General features: G+C 43.1%; 5 protein-coding genes across 5 annotated transcripts; 3 read left to right on the forward strand and 2 right to left on the reverse strand.

Moving 5' to 3' along the window:
* Window positions 1-1,717: 1,717 nt before the first annotated feature.
* On the forward strand, window positions 1,718-2,795 carry TrAFT101_000027 (uncharacterized protein; the record flags this gene model as incomplete). Its single annotated transcript, XM_024907151.2, has 4 exons — window positions 1,718-1,918; window positions 1,980-2,325; window positions 2,390-2,510; window positions 2,559-2,795. The coding sequence occupies 4 exons, from the start codon at window positions 1,718-1,720 to the stop codon at window positions 2,761-2,763; spliced, it is 873 nt and encodes a 290-aa protein (XP_024754678.1). The 3' UTR covers window positions 2,764-2,795.
* Window positions 2,796-4,318: 1,523 nt separating this feature from the next.
* Window positions 4,319-6,179, reverse strand: TrAFT101_000028 (uncharacterized protein; the record flags this gene model as incomplete). The annotated part of the gene is made up of 4 exons (XM_024910419.2): window positions 4,319-5,177; window positions 5,238-5,854; window positions 5,904-6,049; window positions 6,113-6,179. 4 exons carry the CDS (start codon window positions 6,177-6,179, stop codon window positions 4,319-4,321), a joined length of 1,689 nt encoding a protein of 562 aa, XP_024754679.2.
* A 931-nt stretch (window positions 6,180-7,110) lies between these two features.
* Window positions 7,111-8,400, forward strand: TrAFT101_000029 (uncharacterized protein; the record flags this gene model as incomplete). Its single annotated transcript, XM_024904705.2, has 6 exons — window positions 7,111-7,542; window positions 7,592-7,640; window positions 7,694-7,797; window positions 7,850-8,094; window positions 8,158-8,267; window positions 8,369-8,400. 6 exons carry the CDS (start codon window positions 7,111-7,113, stop codon window positions 8,398-8,400), a joined length of 972 nt encoding a protein of 323 aa, XP_024754680.2.
* Window positions 8,401-9,624: 1,224 nt separating this feature from the next.
* On the reverse strand, window positions 9,625-11,354 carry TrAFT101_000030 (uncharacterized protein). Its single transcript, XM_024904706.2, has 3 exons — window positions 10,543-11,354; window positions 10,371-10,475; window positions 9,625-10,304 (listed from the first exon to the last, which is right to left on the reverse strand). The coding sequence occupies exons 1-3, from the start codon at window positions 11,215-11,217 to the stop codon at window positions 10,221-10,223; spliced, it is 864 nt and encodes a 287-aa protein (XP_024754681.1). The 5' UTR covers window positions 11,218-11,354; the 3' UTR covers window positions 9,625-10,220.
* Window positions 11,355-13,980: 2,626 nt separating this feature from the next.
* Window positions 13,981-16,933, forward strand: MDR1_1 (GTPase-activating protein). Its single transcript, XM_024901530.2, has 2 exons — window positions 13,981-16,343; window positions 16,416-16,933. Exons 1-2 carry the CDS (start codon window positions 14,011-14,013, stop codon window positions 16,771-16,773), a joined length of 2,691 nt encoding a protein of 896 aa, XP_024754682.2. The 5' UTR covers window positions 13,981-14,010; the 3' UTR covers window positions 16,774-16,933.
* Window positions 16,934-17,358: the final 425 nt, after the last annotated feature.

The following is a 17,358-nucleotide window of genomic DNA, read 5'->3' on the forward strand; positions in this document are numbered from 1 at the left end:
AAGGAGAAAAGCTCGAGGATTCAGAGTCAACGAACAGATCCTTCAGCGCAGATCCCCGACAAATTAGACTATCCCGTCCGCGACGCCAATCTTGGATATCTTCGAGGTCGAATTTCGCCACTACATTTAAAAGACAAAACGAAACCATCCTATCATTACAGGAGAAACAAAGTATGTAACCAGCACCATGTATCATCCGAGGAGACCACTGACAAGAGCAGGTAATGTGGAACAAAACAAGCAGGCCATGCGAATTCTTCAGACTACAAACTGCGCTGGGCCACCACCGGCTTGTCTGGAATCGCCGCCCATAAACATACTAGGCGGTCTTCCATCGACTGGTTTGGTTCCAACAAATACCCAGACATTGTCTCAACTACCTCAGATGCGGCATGGGTCGGATTTGAGATGTTGCAAATCACCCATGTTGTCGGGCACAAACACGTCCCCTAGTGAACAGGTTCACCACCATTGCACCAGAGGTGTGTCGATGCTTGATTGTATGGATAATGCAATTGAAACGGAAGACTGGCAAACGTTCAACATCAACACATTAAACTCCCCTTGGAAGAATTTCGATTTGCCAAGTGATTTTCATGATCTACTATCTGAATTCTCAACCAACTGGAGTGGATTACGGTTTTAGAATAGGTTATAATAACAACAAGGATTACTAGAGATAGTTGCTGCTCTAATGAAATTATTCAATTCTTGGCCACCTTAAAAGAGCTATTAAGATAATTTCCATGTCGTTATAGGGGCTTTCTTTTGCGAATATCTAATAAAACCACTGTCGGACTTTATTGTAAGATTTCTCTTTCTCCTATGGTTATAGTCTGCAAAACTTAAATAATACGCAGGCGAGGCTGGGCTTACTATTATAACATTGTTTATCCTTACGAATTATCCGCTTTAGTGCCCGGGCCTGGATGTGTTGTTGGTACGTGACTTTGGTTCTTACTATACCTCCTGATTTAAGTCTTGTTTTCCTACCAATCGGACAGAACTTGGCGTTTTCTTCCTTAGTATTAATAATTGCCACCTATTATAGCAGGGTTGAAATAGGGCATATATACCGATATCAGTGCATTCTTTTGCCCAATGCAATCTAACACACTCTCATGCCATGAAGGGCCATTTACAAACTAATTAGCCCCGTCGACACTCCAAAACGCTGTTTGGTATAATGACGCTGTAGAAAAGATCAAGTAACCGGGTAGCTTGCCTCCAGTCACATAAGAGTCATCATCGCTTACAAGAAGTAAACCGTCAGGTATTCCCAAGTCGATCCCCGCAACCCCCAATGCTGGGTGTGTCAATCTAAGGATCTTTATTTTCGCGCTAACTTCGCCCAAGGCAAGTATAATACCCTGTAAATTGTTTTTGTCCGATAATTCGAGCGAAGATGCTCCGGTCAGTAGAACCCCTCTAAGTGGGTTTCGGAGATCTAGATAAGGGCCAATGAAACTTAGCTGGTTATTGGTTGCAGCAGAGCTGCGTGAGCTTTTTGCTTTTTATTTGTGCCGCTAATTTTCAGCCCTGTTAATTTAGATTTCCTGATTCGGTTGTCCACGAAGTGTGTTGTATTACGCTTTAAAGGCAGCTGACTATTTTACCCTGTATCTCGCAATTATTTATCCCCCTTCCGAACCTCAATAGTCGCAACTACTTTACAGTTTTAACTACTTTCCACTAATCAAAATTTTAGCAAGGAAAAATGGTAGAAAGATCTCGATGGACTCATCTGATTCGCTTCATCGCGAAAGAGGACGGTCAGGTCCATCTCGGCCAGGTCGATGTCGATACGAATCCTGATGTAGGGTTAGCTGCATTTGAGGGAAAAGACTTGGCTGTTCAAGTTATTTCTGGCTCTGTTTATGATGGCGTGGTGACTAGCCAGACATTGCATGTCGCTCAAGTAAGTACCTGTTATCGGATCCCCTGCGTTGATGATGATCTCCAGTGACCTTTATTTGCAGCTCTTACCACCTTTGTCTATTGAGCAAACGCCTATCATTCGATGCCTGGGGCTTAACTATAGAGACCACGCGAAGGAGGCCAGCATGCCCATCCCAGACGTTCCCGTCCTCTTTATCAAACCTAGGACTGCGCTCAATGGGCCATACCCTGCCAAGATCAATATTCCAAAAATTGCTCAAGATGACTCGGCTGATTATGAGGCTGAGCTCGCAGTGATAATTTCTCAGGATGGCCGTGATATACCAGAATCGGAAGCACACAAATATGTCCTGGGTTACACCGCCTCAAACGACGTTAGTGCCAGGAACCAGCAACTTAAGAACAGCCAGTGGTGTTTTGGAAAAGGTAAGTCATAGAATGATCCTTGTAAATATTGTCGATTTATCGACAATTAATACTTGGATTACAGGAATGGATGGTTCTGCGCCGATTGGCCCTGTGCTGGTCTCTCCAGAAGCGATGCCAGATCCGCATCAGCTGAACATCAAAGCAATATACAATTCTAGTGTTGTTCAGGACACAAACACGAGGTATAAATTTCCATTGTATTCGTGAACGGGTATCTAACGGGTCAGTAGGGAGATGATTTTCAATATTCCCCAAATGATCTCTTTTTTGTCTCAGGGAACAACACTCGAAAGAGGCTCCATCATCCTCACAGGAACTGGTCCGGGCATTGGCATGGTAAAGAACCCAAGAATTGTTCTTCGCCACGGAGATGATATGAGAGTTTATATCGAGGGCATTGGAACACTGATCAATGAAGTCTACCACGAGCAGTAAAGAGCTTCGACTGCGACGCATTGAGAGTTTGTATAGAAGACATGATTGTTTCGAAATATTTTTGATATAGAATACTATTTTATAATATCTCTAATTATAAATATAATAGTATTTTTTAAAAAAATATAACGGTATTTTTCTTTGAAATAGTATATTTTATAAAGGAAATAGATAAAAATTACATTAAAAACAAAAGTTATAAAGTTAAAGTAATTATTGTAGTTTCCTAAAATATAACTTTAGATTGAATTTATTTCGCCTTGACATCCATGCGTATTTACTATAGACTACTACACCGCGCGTTTAGCTGATATTTAAAAGGAATGTAGCACTACAACAATGCTGTCGTTAGCGTCGGCATACTTTTCATCTTCGTGTTATACAAAGCCACGGAAAGAAGTTCTAGCAATGCAGGTTGTAATCAGGGCCCCTAAGACCTTGCGTATTGTGTAGCAAATTGTCTTAGTCGATCTGTCTCCTTTCATCCTTGAAGGTCTCCGATGCAACATGATTCATGAAGAGTTAAAATGGATGGTAATTATTATGCATGGCCCCAATAGTAAGCGTTGGAGTAGGTTCGGTCTTAAGAAACTTCACATGGACCATCGAGTCTCTGCATCCGCCAGAGCGAGAAAAGCGGAGTGATTCACTTCCCATGTGTAACGTAATATTAACCTTTAATTTATCAGCAATGGAGACTGGCGTTTGCGATTGTAAGGGAGGACTGTAGGTAACTAAGTCCGATCGCTTTAAGACAAAGGGAGAAAGCATGGCGACTCAAGCATTGACTAGTTCATTCATCCGCTTGGCTACTAGGTTCCATTAGGATGAAAAGCTCGGTGATTTCATTGTGCGCAATTAAGCCGATAATAGACCGAGTGTCGCAATATTATCGGCCGAGAGAACTCGGGCCATCTAAATACAGTAGCATGTAGTTAGTTTTTGACCCCCCGAGGTACTAAATATCTAAGACTAGCTTTTTTCAGTAAAAATAGTAGCGCCGCTTTTAAAACACTATAAGCCTGCTATATTATAGTGCATAGATTACTATAATACAGCGGTTTATAAACTATAATTAATTACCTATAACTCTTAATATAGCGCTTTATTCTAGCGCTACCTTATAGTAAATTAGTAATTTAAATATAGTAGATTAATTACTATATTATAGCAATATTAGCGCTATATTATAGTAATTAAAGCGCTATAATTTAGTGCCTTAAATTCTATATAAAGCAGCGGCATCGCGCCGTCCTAATACAGCTAGCCTTTATAAAAAGGAAATGAAAGGTGTCGAAAACTAACTACGTGCTACTGTAGAGCGCGCCCGGTATCTAACTTACATTTGTTATATAAGAATGTCAGACAGTATACCATAGTTTTGTGGCATTTAATGGAGAAACCCGGACTCCTAAATTGAGTGTGGTATAGGAAAAGACAACATATCAAGGCCATTCCCATAACGATGATTCTGTATATTGTTGTGGCTTAACGATGGCTTAGAATTGGAGCGGTAAATTGAGTTAAAGCTTGCGATTAGCGTCAAAAAAATGTTCTACAACCCCAAAATTGAAGTCATTACATCGCTGAGTTTAGCAGCACAGGCTTCGCTATCTCCCAGGATAATATCCGCTCTCCAAGCCACAAACCGGTCGGGCCGCACAAGTATTGCCCCGGATTCCTGTACGCCTCTTACTCGCTCCCAATCAAAGTAGAAATCTTCCCAGTCCTGGCGGAAGCCAATTGAATGAACATCAATCGGCACCCTGAGTTCGGCCGAGATCTTGCTAGCGGCTCCCTTCCACGCATCACCGCCAATACCTGTAAAGAGCACAAATTTTCCCTTCCCCGCAATGTCAATGGTAGAAACAGGGGTAGTGGGAACCGCCTTGTTCAACCATACATGAGGCAGCCGTGAACCTGGATAGGTGTTTGGATTGTAGTATAAGACAGGATCTATGGCTGCCTTCCCAGCTAGACTGAATGGCGCAGACTCGTCCGTATCGTAGATGCCTTGACCAGAGTAATGCTGCCCCATTTCTATGCCAAGTCCATGAAACTCGTGAGTCGTGCCTTGGATGGCTTGGCTTAACCTTTTCCTTCGTTCTATGCCTCGGACGCTTAACTCGGAGAGCTCATTGAAGATATGCTTCCGCTGACTCAAATCGGACGGCAAGACACCAATGGCATCCCAAATATCAAAATGGTCCCGGAATGCCTGATTAGCACGGGTTACTATTCCTTTTCCAACTGGTTGCCGCTCAGTTGTGTAGGTTGATAGGAGTGAGGAACCCCCGTAGCCACGATGGACATAGGCTACCTTCCATGCCAGATTAAAAGCGTCCTGGATGCAGGTATTGCTACCAAGTCCATTCATCGGTGGGTGACGGTGAACAGCGTCTCCTAGACAAAAACTAGAGGAATTGGTTATTAAAAGCCTACAAATCGAAAGGTAAGGCGCTGGACAGACTTACATATTATCGCCCTTTGAAAACGTATCCGCAACAACTTCGTTGATAAACCAACGAGAAACATTCAGTATATCAAAAGGGGTATCATCGCCGATAAAGTCTCGTACACGCTTTTGGTACTCTTCCATGGTAGGTTGAATGTTCAGATCAGCACCTCTGCTGGGAAAAAAGATGAACATCCACTCGTCCCAAGGCTTGACCATACGAATAATGCCTATCCATCCAAAATCCGGGTGTTCCTTGTCGGGTTGCATCACCCAGTGCAGGTTGCCCTTGCGCGAGTCGACGAGGTGGGACATGTCAGCCTTAACGAGGACATTGATGGCAAAACCCTGTCCAGGCTTGCGATCGAGCGGTAGATCAAGTTGTTGGACAACTCGACTCTGTGCGCCATCAGCACCGAAGAGATACTTCGTCCGAATATGATATTCTTGGCCGGAAATTTTGTCCTGTACAGTGGCTGTGATGATCTTCGTCTCCTCGTCCTCTGTAAACTTCAGCAAAGTAGTGTCGAATCGGACCTTAAAACCATTGTGGACAGCATGACGAATGAGAATCGGCTCCAGAAGTGTCTGGGGCAAGTCGGTAGGGTCACATGGGCTTGCAAGCTCGTAATCCCCCTTCCTTAGTCAGTATCAAGGGAAGGAACAAGCCGCTTGCGATTCTTACCTTGCGCGTCGGGTCGTTGCCCCAAGAATGAATGCGAGCATATTCTTCCCCAGCCATGCTATGACACCATCTGGTGTGAACCATGCAGTGCCCCTTTGAAGACACTTGATCGATGTCTTTATCTAGCCCAATGTCTCGTAAACATTCTTTGTGTTGGCGTTGAGTTATTAGTATCCTACTTGTTTGTGTAGCCTTCTTTGGGAACTCACCGACAGCTGCCATATTAGTGATGTGCGCGCGAGGGGTGTTGGCAGTTCCGGGAACTGCTCCAATCATGATTCCTTTCAATCCTGACATCACGTATCTATTAGTTGGCCGGCGATATGACTTTGCTATCAACACGGCTAACATACCGTACGATGTCAGAAAGCAAGCTAAAGAGGCGCCTGCTGGCCCACAGCCTACGACCAAGAACTCGGTATCTACATCTGTGACCGAGTCCTTATCAGTGGCTGCAGCCGTCGAATAGCTTCTGCCATTGGCGTTATTGATGCCGTCAGTGTATACAGCTGGGAAGTTCGTTGTCCTGTTAAAAGCAGCCATGGTACCCAGTCTCGTGTTTTCAGCCCGTGAGTTAGGTGCACGCAAGGAAGAATAATGGCAACTGCGCGTAAGCAACAGTTGATATCTCATGCGCAAGTTTGAAGGACAGTTGCGAATCGATCAGCAAACGTGCCCAAGAGGCATCAGAGTTCGGCACCGTGGATAGACTGCAACTCATCCTAACCGCAATTAACATCCCAGAGACACATCTATTCAATATATCATAATATCACTATTTTATGAGCACCGCACGAGCATTTCTTAACACATTGAATACGCTTGCCGAATATTTAGTGGGTGGACATGCGAGATAGAGTCGAAGTGGGAATTCTAGCGAAGTCGCCCCGAAATCTGTCCGCCATTGCATCAGCCTGGACAGGGGGCACTACAGTCCAAGTTTGTATACTTGTCTTAAGTGAACATGGGGAGAATTTCGGCCCATCTTGATTCCACGTCACAGGGCGTCCCCTAGGACTTTGCATCAATTGAATAGATCATGGGCGAGGCATGTTTGAAGAGAATTCTCAGTTGATCACACTCCTTCGGCAGCCAGACCTCCGAAATCTGCTCTTATTTATAATTTCGATGAACCACTAAGAGCCAGGAGCTTTATGGAAGTAGAACCATTCGTCATTCCTACTCAACCTCTTATATTCCCGGAACAATGGCGGAAGCGTCGAATCCAGTGACTCGCAAGATTAATCTCGTGCGGATTGCCCACGTGTACTACATTCATAAACATATTGAGAAAGCCCGCCAATTTCTAGAAGCCTTTGGATTTCAAGAGGTAAGTCGAAATGGCTTGAATACCTACTACCGTGGTGTTGGGTCGGAGCCGTTTGTCTACTGCGCTATAGAGGGCCCAGCAGACAAGTTTGGTGGTGCGGCGTTTGTTGTAGAAAGCGTGGAAGACTTGGAATATGCATCAAAAACATTACCAAATGCCACCTCCGTTCAGAAACTCAAAGACGAGCCGGGCGGTGGCCTTCGGGTGACTTTTGAGGACCCCGTCGACGGATACCCTTTCCACCTTGTGTGGGGGCAAGCACCCATAGACACCAGGCCTACGGTGCGCGAAAAGATCAAGTTCAACTTTGTAAATAGATCCTCTCTCTGTTTGGTATCTTGTACTAAATTACAGCCAGCCAGATGAGAAGACGAGGCCGGGGAATCAATTCCAAAGATTCAACAAAGGTAAGCTATACCAAAGTATCCGGAGGCCCTATCATGGGAAATAACATCCATAGGACCTGCTCCCGTACATAAGCTTGGCCACTTTGGCATGTGTGTGACGGATTTTGCCAAGACGTACAACTTTTACATCTCCCGCTTCAATTTTAGACCGAGCGACGTCAGTTATTTCCTAGACATATTGTTTGTTTCTGTATATTGACATGATACAGTTGGTTTACGACGACTATGGCCGAGATGTTACAACATTTTTGCATCTCGATCGGGGCTTGGAGCTAGTGGATCATCATTGCTTCTTCTTCTTCGAGGGACCCGTGTCGCACGTTCACCATTCTTCTTATGAGACTTATGACTTTGATACACAGCTTCTTGGTCACGATTACCTTCGTGAGAAGGGATATGAGAACTGCTGGGGAGTTGGCAGGCATGTAATGGGTAGTCAAATCTTCGATTACTGGTATGTACACCCGGATGTATAATTATTGACCCGGTCCAGGCGAGTTAAGTATAAAATATGCAGGTTTGATCCGTTCCGCTTTATAGTGGAACATTATGTCGATGGTGACCTTGTCAACTCGAGTCACAAGACAAACCGAAGTAAAGCAGGACCGGGTAATCTTCATGTTTGGGGTATGTATAATTTTATTTATTACTTCCTTTTACTATTTCGTGTAGATTTAACCAAAAAAAAAAAAAGAAAGAAAAATATTTAACTCGAAATTGTATTTTAGGACCCGACTTACCACTGGAATTCCTTCAATAACGCTGGACATGCATAGTCTCAGCTAATAGCGACATAAGCTTAACCTCTCTGTTAGACTGTTAGACAGGTTTAAAGAGAGGAAATAAATATTGTTTTTACTCATTGTAATACTTGGAGATATCTCAGTTAATATTGTGTAATAATCGGGGAGACTTCGGTGGTATTATTATAGCATAATATTGATATGCATTATTACTGAAGGTTTGGTAGAGTACTGAAGTACCTACCTAGGTAATCTTAGTAAACCAAAGTACTGTATGCTATAATCTACTAGCAATAGGGACATAAATATAGTATTGGTTTGAACATGATTATTGCAGTAGATAGAATGTATTTCTCTTGTACTCTGAAACTCGGCCGGTGCGCCTTTAATAATAAATTATTATACCAACAGAAACAATATACAAATACTTTGAAACCAATTATAAAACACTGGCTAATTTACTTCATGGAATTACTTCACTTTAAGTATAAATTTTAAAAACAAGAGCATATAAAGAGACAGTACGTAAGCTAATTGTTTCATATAATATATAGCTACTCTTCTACAGATCTGTGTTTATGTAGTTGTAATTTTCTTATTGCTAATCTACTAATAATATTTGCTGTTTTGTCTTTATTAACTACTACATTATGCGGTCTACATACCTATTTGCACTGCTAAACAATAACAGGCTGCTTTACTATTAAAGCAGCTAATAAGCTTTATTAAGTTATACAAGGGATACAATAGCATTAAGCTATACCCCCTGCTGGCATTAAAGCAGCTCTGCTTTTTATTAAGCTGTACTATAACTTAACATAAAATGAATAAGTAAGCTATTTACAATTTAAACATATATAAAAACTTAAAATCTTATTATATTATATAAAAGTAATACTTTTATTAATTATACATTGTATTACCGTTAAAATAGCTTTAGTTATTATTGAAATATAACTTAATATAGGATATTAAAATAAAATATATAAATGTTTAATAAACTCTAGTATAGTTTATTACTGTATTTATTATAAAAGAAGAATACAATAATAATATACTAATATAAAAGTATATATAAAGTCAGTAGGATACTAAGTCAGAGATTTCTTATATAGTAGGCAGTGCAAACAATCTTACCCTATAGTAAAAAAGTATTATTAATAACCTTGCCTAGGGTACATGGTTTTAAAATTAGCAACTGCTTTAGGTTTCCAGGTTAAATAATTATATATAAGTTTGCCCTTTTCTTATAATTCTTTAAGGGGTATAAAAAAAAAGGTATTATAATATTACAAGCTGGCCAGGAGGAGAGTAGTAGAAGCTCTATAGCTAGGGCATTACAGATACTTCTTCTATACTGTATATCTTGGTCGCTTCTATACATCTTAAATAATGCTGCACTATTACCAAAAGACTTGGTTCCTCTCCGACCAAGAGGCCGTTATGAAAAAAAAAAAAAAAATATCAACAGTGAGTACGAAATTTGTGAACAACAGCACCAGGACAGAGCAAAACCCTCCTGCTTCCGAGAGCAAAGGCCACTACCAGTAACTATGCTCCCCCAGCGTTACTTAACTCATGGACGTCCAGGTGCAATTGCGATCAGCAGTATGCAGGACAAGGTCAACAACATCATGGAGAGCACGCCAAACATTTTTGGGCTTGTGCATTTCTATTTGGGGCATTGCGAAGCGGGCTTTCGGCTGTGTTCTGTCTCTGTGTTTTCGTTTCTCTCTCTCTTTCTCTCCCTCCCTCTCTTGCTGTGGGTATAGCACAGGGCATGTATTTTATCTTGAAGATTTCTGGGCCAGATTCCGTTTCACTTATGGTCCACTCTTCAAATTAGACCTAGGGCTTTGGCGGCATGCTTGACATGGTCGGCGCCGAAGGTGGAGATGAAGAAGTAGGAGTGATCGTAGCCCTGGTGGTTAGATGTCAGTGTTCCGCGGCTGCACAGGTTACGCCTAAAGTCAGTGGATCAACATACATCCTGGTAACGAAGCTCGAGTCCCTCCAGGTCAGCCTCCTTAACAGCCGTTTCAAAGTTCTCCGGAAGCAGCTGGCCCTGCTTATAGAAGTTGTCATCCGTGCCCTGAGGGAATGTCAGTCCACGAACCTCAGTCCCCTCACATTGCGAGCTTATATGGCTGTCAACATACCACGTCGATCAGGCAGTTCAGCGACCCACCCTTCCAGCTCTTGACCAGCTCCGTAGCGTCATGCTTCTTCCACACCTCACGGTCCTCGCCAAGGTAACCTTCAAAGGCCTTCTGGCCCAATGGGCAGATGGACGGGTTTGCGATGGGGGCCCAGGCGCTGACGCTCTTATACCTTCCCGGATACTTCAGATACAAAGTGAGCGCACCGTGACCGCCCATCGAGTGGCCGGCGATAGACACACGGGACATATCTAGCTCCTTGATATACTCGGCCAGCAGCGCCGGCAGCTCCCTGGTGATATATGCCTCCATCCTGTAATGATTCGCCCAAGGCTGCTGTGTGGAGTTAATGTAGAACGATGCCCCGCTGCCAAAGTCGTCAGCGTCGTGCTCGCCCGGGAGGTTGGTGCCGCGCGGCGAGGTGTCCAGGTAGAGCAGGGCGAGGCCAAGCGGCGCGGCGTGGGCATGCAGGAAGCCCTTCTCAGTGACGTTGTCGGGACTGCAGGTCAAGCCTGACAGATAGACGAGGAGGGGGGCGGGGTTCTCGACGGACGCACCGGGCGGAATGAAGAGAGTGAAGTTCTGGTTCGAGCGGGTTTGGAAGGCTCTGTGCGACAACTTGAGGAAGCGCCCGCCAAAGGACTTGATTGTGGCGTTAGTGGTGAAGCCACCCATGGTTGGCGCGGCGAAGAGCTTGCAGAGGAGGAGGTCGGAGAGCAGTGGGTGAGAAGAAGTAAGGAGACTGGGATATTTAATTTAGACTTGGACTTTTACAAGAGGAAATAAAATAAAGTTAAGGCTATTGAGGTATGAAAAAAAAAAAATAGAAAGAAAGGTCGGGCGTTATAAGAAGGGTTTTTATAGCGGGTGTATTAGTTAATAATTAGTATATAAACAGCGCCCAATAGGTATACGGGATCCTGTATATTTAATTTACGCGGGATCCTGTATAAATTAAATACGCAGCGCTGCTTATAGGGCTCCCTGCTATAACAACTGCTATAATAACTACTATAATAACTGCTATAATAACCCTTATACTTAACTACTAATCCTTATATTTAACTATTAACTTTTATATTTAATTACTACTTTTATATATAACTATATATTTTTATAATTAATTATTAAATTTTATAATTAATTATTAAAAATTATAGTAGTAATTATAATACTATAATTATTATAGTAATTATTATAAAAGTTATTCTAGTAGTTATTATAGCAGTTATATTATAATATATAAATAGCTTTAATTTAACTTTAAAAAAAGTTAATTTAAAATACTGTATATATTTTACTACAGGTAGTTATAGCAGTTATTATAATAGTTATTAACTAAGGATTTTGTATATTTATTAGAAGCTTAGCTTAATAATTCTCTGCGGCTTCCTTCCTCATATAGAAGGTAGGCCGCGGAGCCTTGTTAAAACACTAGGTTATGAAAGTTTATAAATCCAAGGGAGCTTATAGGCCTGTTATTGCAACTACAAGAGTCGGATTATAACAAATACAGTAAAATCTAAGAAAAATTAAATTACTTATCAGTCAGGATATATAGTTTAATAGTTTCTTATATTATTTAAGTATATTTTACTATTATAATAAAATTCCTTATTGGTATTAGAATATAAATAAATATTTTAAAATATATTATCCAAATAATTTTTTTCTAGCCTCAGTTATAATAATAAATATACAAGTGTTATATATGTCCGACTTGTATTTATTTTCATTTGGTACTAGTTTTATATTTGGTTCGCCCTGTATTACTTGGTATATAGACACCTCAGTAGGGTGTGGCGGGACAGTATCGAGCTATACCAAAAGTTCCAACAGGGTTCCAAGGTGCCCGCTAGAATTTAGGAGCCCCATTTCTGCAGTATACAAGTGCTTATATATGCGCTTCAGTCCCCTTATTATTGTTACCTTTATTGCAGATCTATCTTTTTTTCATATAAAGCCTATGTGAATGTAGTCACCGTACCCTACGACATACTAAAGTTCAGCAGAGTGATAAGGGCATGAGAGTTGCATGTATTCTGATGCTAGATTGAAACTAAGCATGGATAGGCCACCTGGCAAGCGGGACAGCAAGTTTTCAAGGAAAGCGGCAGATGCTGATGCTACCTACCCGCCGGTCGCTGGACGCGAGGGACTGAAATCGCGCCTTGATGGTAATGAAGAAACCAATAACGGCGTTCTCACGCTGCCGGAATCACCTCATCACGAATCAACTCTTGCCGGCTTAAAATTAGATGAGACGCAGATCATCAATGCTCAGCTTGACTCACCCAATGTCGGCGTAAACTATTTTACGCTCTATCGTTATGCAGACGTTTGGGATTGCCTCATCATCACCATCAGTGCTCTTTGCGCTATTGCTGCTGGTGCTATACTTCCTCTATTATCCGTATGTAGAATACTAAAGTGATTACCCCCTTCATGTCTCTCTCTCTCTATGTGTTTACTGACCTAAAGTTAATTGCGCAGATACTGTTTGGGCAATTAACATCGGCATTTCAGAGGATATCTCTTAATACTATAGCGTATCATGATTTTGAGGCGCAATTGAATAAGAATGTTCTGTACTTTGTCTACATCGGCATTGCCGAATTCGCAACAGTCTACGTCTCGACTGTAGGTTTTATATATACCGGAGAGCATATCACTCAAAAAATTCGGCAAGAATATCTCAAAGCTATTCTTCGTCAGAATATTGCCTTTTTCGATAATCTTGGAGCTGGTGAGATTACCACACGCATAACCGCTGACACCAATCTCATTCAAGATGGCATATCTCAAAAGATTGGCCTTACTCTCACAGCAATTGCCACATTTATTACCGCATTCATCATTGCCTACGCTACATATTGGAAACTGGCCCTCATCTGTACATCAACAATTGTATGCTTGCTACTGATCATGAGTGGAGGTTCTAATTTCATTATTCATTACAGTAAGCTGTCGTTTCAAAGCCTTGCCAACGGCAGCACTGTTGCCGAAGAAGTCATAAGCTCTATCCGAACGGCCACCGCGTTTGGAACCCACGATAGGCTTGCACGACAATATGATTCGCATTTAATTGCAGCTGAAAGATCCGGTATCAAAATGCAAATCATCCAAGCGGTCATGATCGGCTCTCTTTACGCTATAATGTTCTGGAACTATGGTCTGGGATTTTGGCAAGGATCGCGCTTTCTAGTCAATGGGGAGGCCGACATTGGTCAGATTTTGACCATCCTTATGGCTATTCTCACCGGTTCTTACTCACTTGGAAACGTTGCTCCGAACAGCCAGGCTTTCAATAGCGCTGTGGCTGCCGCAGCCAAAATATACAGCACTATTGATCGCCAATCGCCTCTTGATCCAGCGGCTGAAGACGGAGAAACGCTCAAACATGTTGAGGGTACCCTTGAACTACGAAACGTAAAACACAGATATCCTTCTCGACCTGATATCCTTGTGATGGATGACATAAGTGTACTCATTCCAGCTGGTCGTACAACTGCACTTGTGGGACCTTCTGGCTCTGGGAAGAGCACTATTATCGGGCTGGTAGAACGATTTTACAATCCCGTAGGCGGCGAGATCCTCCTGGATGGGCATAACATACAGTCCTTAAACCTTCGGTGGCTTCGTAACAAAATCTCGCTCGTTGGACAAGAGCCTGTCCTCTTTTCCGCTACGATTTTTGAAAATATAAAGTTTGGTCTGACCGGCACTCCATTCGAGAATGAGCCCGAAGAGGCGAAACAAAATCGGATTGAAGAAGCGGCCAAAATGGCCAACGCACACAAATTTATTACTTCTCTGCCGGATGGGTATGGCACGCATGTTGGGGAACGAGGCTTCTTGCTCTCAGGCGGCCAAAAACAGCGAATTGCTATTGCTCGTGCGATCGTTGGAGACCCGAAGATTCTATTACTGGATGAAGCCACGTCGGCGCTAGACACCAAATCTGAAGAAATTGTACAGGCTGCTCTCGACAAAGCTGCCGAGGGGCGCACCACTATCACAATTGCACATCGACTATCCACCATAAAAACGGCCGATAATATTGTCGTTGTAGTTGATGGTAAGATCGCGGAACAAGGGACTCATGAAGAATTACTCTGCGCACAAGGCGAATATTTCAACCTCGTGGAAGCCCAGAAGTCTGGTAACCTTAACGAAGCCCAAGGCAAGAGAAAAGCGTTTGTGGAAAAAGAAGAAGCCGCAGAATCCGGTATTTCTATAGACAATATTTCCAGGGTCCCAACATCTCAAAGCGGAGTATCCGAGACGACGACGTACAATGAAAAGTCAATGGCAACACCCAGGCAGCAAAATTTGGCCAACCAATCAATCGTCTCTCAGACTGAAAAGATGACCGAGGCTGTAAATTATCTATTACCATGGAACCTGATCAAGTTCACCGCGTCTTTTAATCGGCCTGAGCTTATATTGATTATCATTGGCCTTGCCTTTGCAATCTTGGCTGGCTGTGGCCAGCCCTCTCAGGCTGTTATCTATTCCAAGGGAATCAATACATTGGCACTACCACCGCCCCTTTACAAGAAGCTCAGGCAGGATGCCAATTTTTGGTCTCTCATGTTATTTATCCTCGGTATAGCCCAATTTGTCCTCTTTTCTATACAAGGCGTCTGTTTTGGAATCAGCTCAGAAAGGTTACTTCGCCGCACTAGGAGCAAAACTTTCAGGGTTATACTACGACAAGATACGACTTTTTTTGACGAACATACCACTGGCGCTCTGACATCCTTTCTCTCCACTGAACCCAAATACCTGTCAGGCATCAGTGGAGTAGTACTTGGCACTATTCTAATGGTGTCGACGACGCTGACGGCATCAATGGTCGTTGCCCTAGCCATTGGATGGAAACTGGCTTTAGTATGTATCTCCATCGTGCCTGTACTCTTGTTTTGTGGCTTTTGCAGGGTCTCGATGCTAGCTCGATTCCAAGCCCAGTCCAAGAAGGCCTACGAAAGGTCCGCCAGCTATGCTTGCGAGGCAACCTCGGCTATCCGCACAGTGGCTTCGCTCTGTCGTGAAGACGATGTTTTCGCCACCTACAAAGCCCAGCTAGATGATCAAGCACGAACTAGTTTTTTTTCCGTGCTGAAGTCCTCGACTTTTTATGCGTTATCACAAGCACTTACTTTTTTTTGCATGGCCTTGGGATTTTGGTATGGTGGCACACTACTCGGTAAGCACGAGTATACCATTTTCCAATTTTTCGTCTGCTTCAGCGAAGTCATATATGGCGCTCAAGCCGCAGGCTCAGTCTTCTCCAACGCTCCAGATATCGGAAAAGCCAAGAATGCAGCTGCTGAGCTGAAAAATGTCTTCGACCGCAAACCCTCGATTGACGTATGGTCTAAGGAAGGCGATAACATCGACAACGTTGCAGGATCTATTGAATTCCGCAACGTGCACTTCAGATATCCCACACGCCCCACACAGCCCGTGCTTTCTGGTCTTAACCTGACGGTCAAACCTGGGCAGTTCGTGGCTTTGGTTGGCGCCAGTGGATGTGGGAAGAGTACAACGATTGCGCTACTTGAGCGCTTCTACGATGCACTTTCGGGTTCTATTTATGTCGACGGCAAGGATATTTCACACCTGAATGTCAATTCATATCGAAGTCATCTTGCTCTCGTCAGTCAAGAGCCAACGCTTTATCAAGGCACTATTCGCAGCAATATTCTCCTCGGCAGCAACGATCTGAGCGTGACGGAGGAGCAGGTGATAAAGGTTTGTAAAGATGCCAACATATATGACTTCATTCTTTCGCTCCCGTACGTATTCCCCGCGACCCAACCACTCTTCTTTCCCAATTGTAATTTTGCTTTTGTTGACTAGCATTACAGAGAGGGCTTGGACACACTGGTTGGTAACAAGGGTGGCATGTTATCCGGTGGACAGAAACAGCGTGTTGCCATTGCCCGGGCGCTTCTTCGAGATCCAAAAATCCTTTTACTTGATGAAGCAACCTCGGCTCTTGACTCGGAGTCAGAGCGAGTGGTCCAAGCAGCTTTAGATGCTGCGATGCGAGACCGCACAACCATCGCAGTGGCTCATCGTCTCAGTACGATTCAAAAGGCAGACGTCATTTACGTATTCGACCAAGGCCGTATTGTAGAAAGCGGAACTCATCATCAGCTAATAAAACAGAAGGGTCGCTACCATGAGCTGGTGTATCTGCAAAGCATCGAAGATTTGGCCTAGGAGTGTCTTATTTAGCGTTTGCCGTAATATTTTGGTGGGTCAAATACAATACCATATCTCAACCGCCTAACAAGCATGTCAATTATCACTTTGTTTAAATCTATTATAAATACATCTTACAGCCCGAGTCAAGATGGACAATCCAATAGGTATACTCAGGCACATTCTCTTAATCTGAAACTAGCACTTCCGCCTCGGAGAGTTGTAAGGTCGCTTAGCTTAAACACAGTTGAGTGATATACCTAATGAGCAGCAGGTGCGGGCATATGTACCGTTACGTTTAGAACGACAGACAACCAACAGTATTGGCTGCATTTTCAACCAACACGCCCCATTTCCCTATTTGCTCGTAGACTTTTTCCAATAGCATCCTGTATGATTTTTGGAAAGCTGTTTTTTAGCGAGATAATTAATGGCTTTCTCTGTGCTTCCCCCTGGAACGCAAACATCTTTCCTCAATGTATGTATAGACCTATCTGTTTCCTGCGATAACAACCCGGAGCCCACGCAAGACTGAACGATCAAACTGCGGGCAATATCTGTCGGCAAGCCATGAGATTCTGCTGCAGCAATTATGGATTCGAT

The sequence above is a fragment of the Trichoderma asperellum genome, chromosome 1 (assembly GCF_020647865.1).
Source record: "Trichoderma asperellum chromosome 1, complete sequence".
Lineage (NCBI taxonomy): Eukaryota > Fungi > Ascomycota > Sordariomycetes > Hypocreales > Hypocreaceae > Trichoderma > Trichoderma asperellum.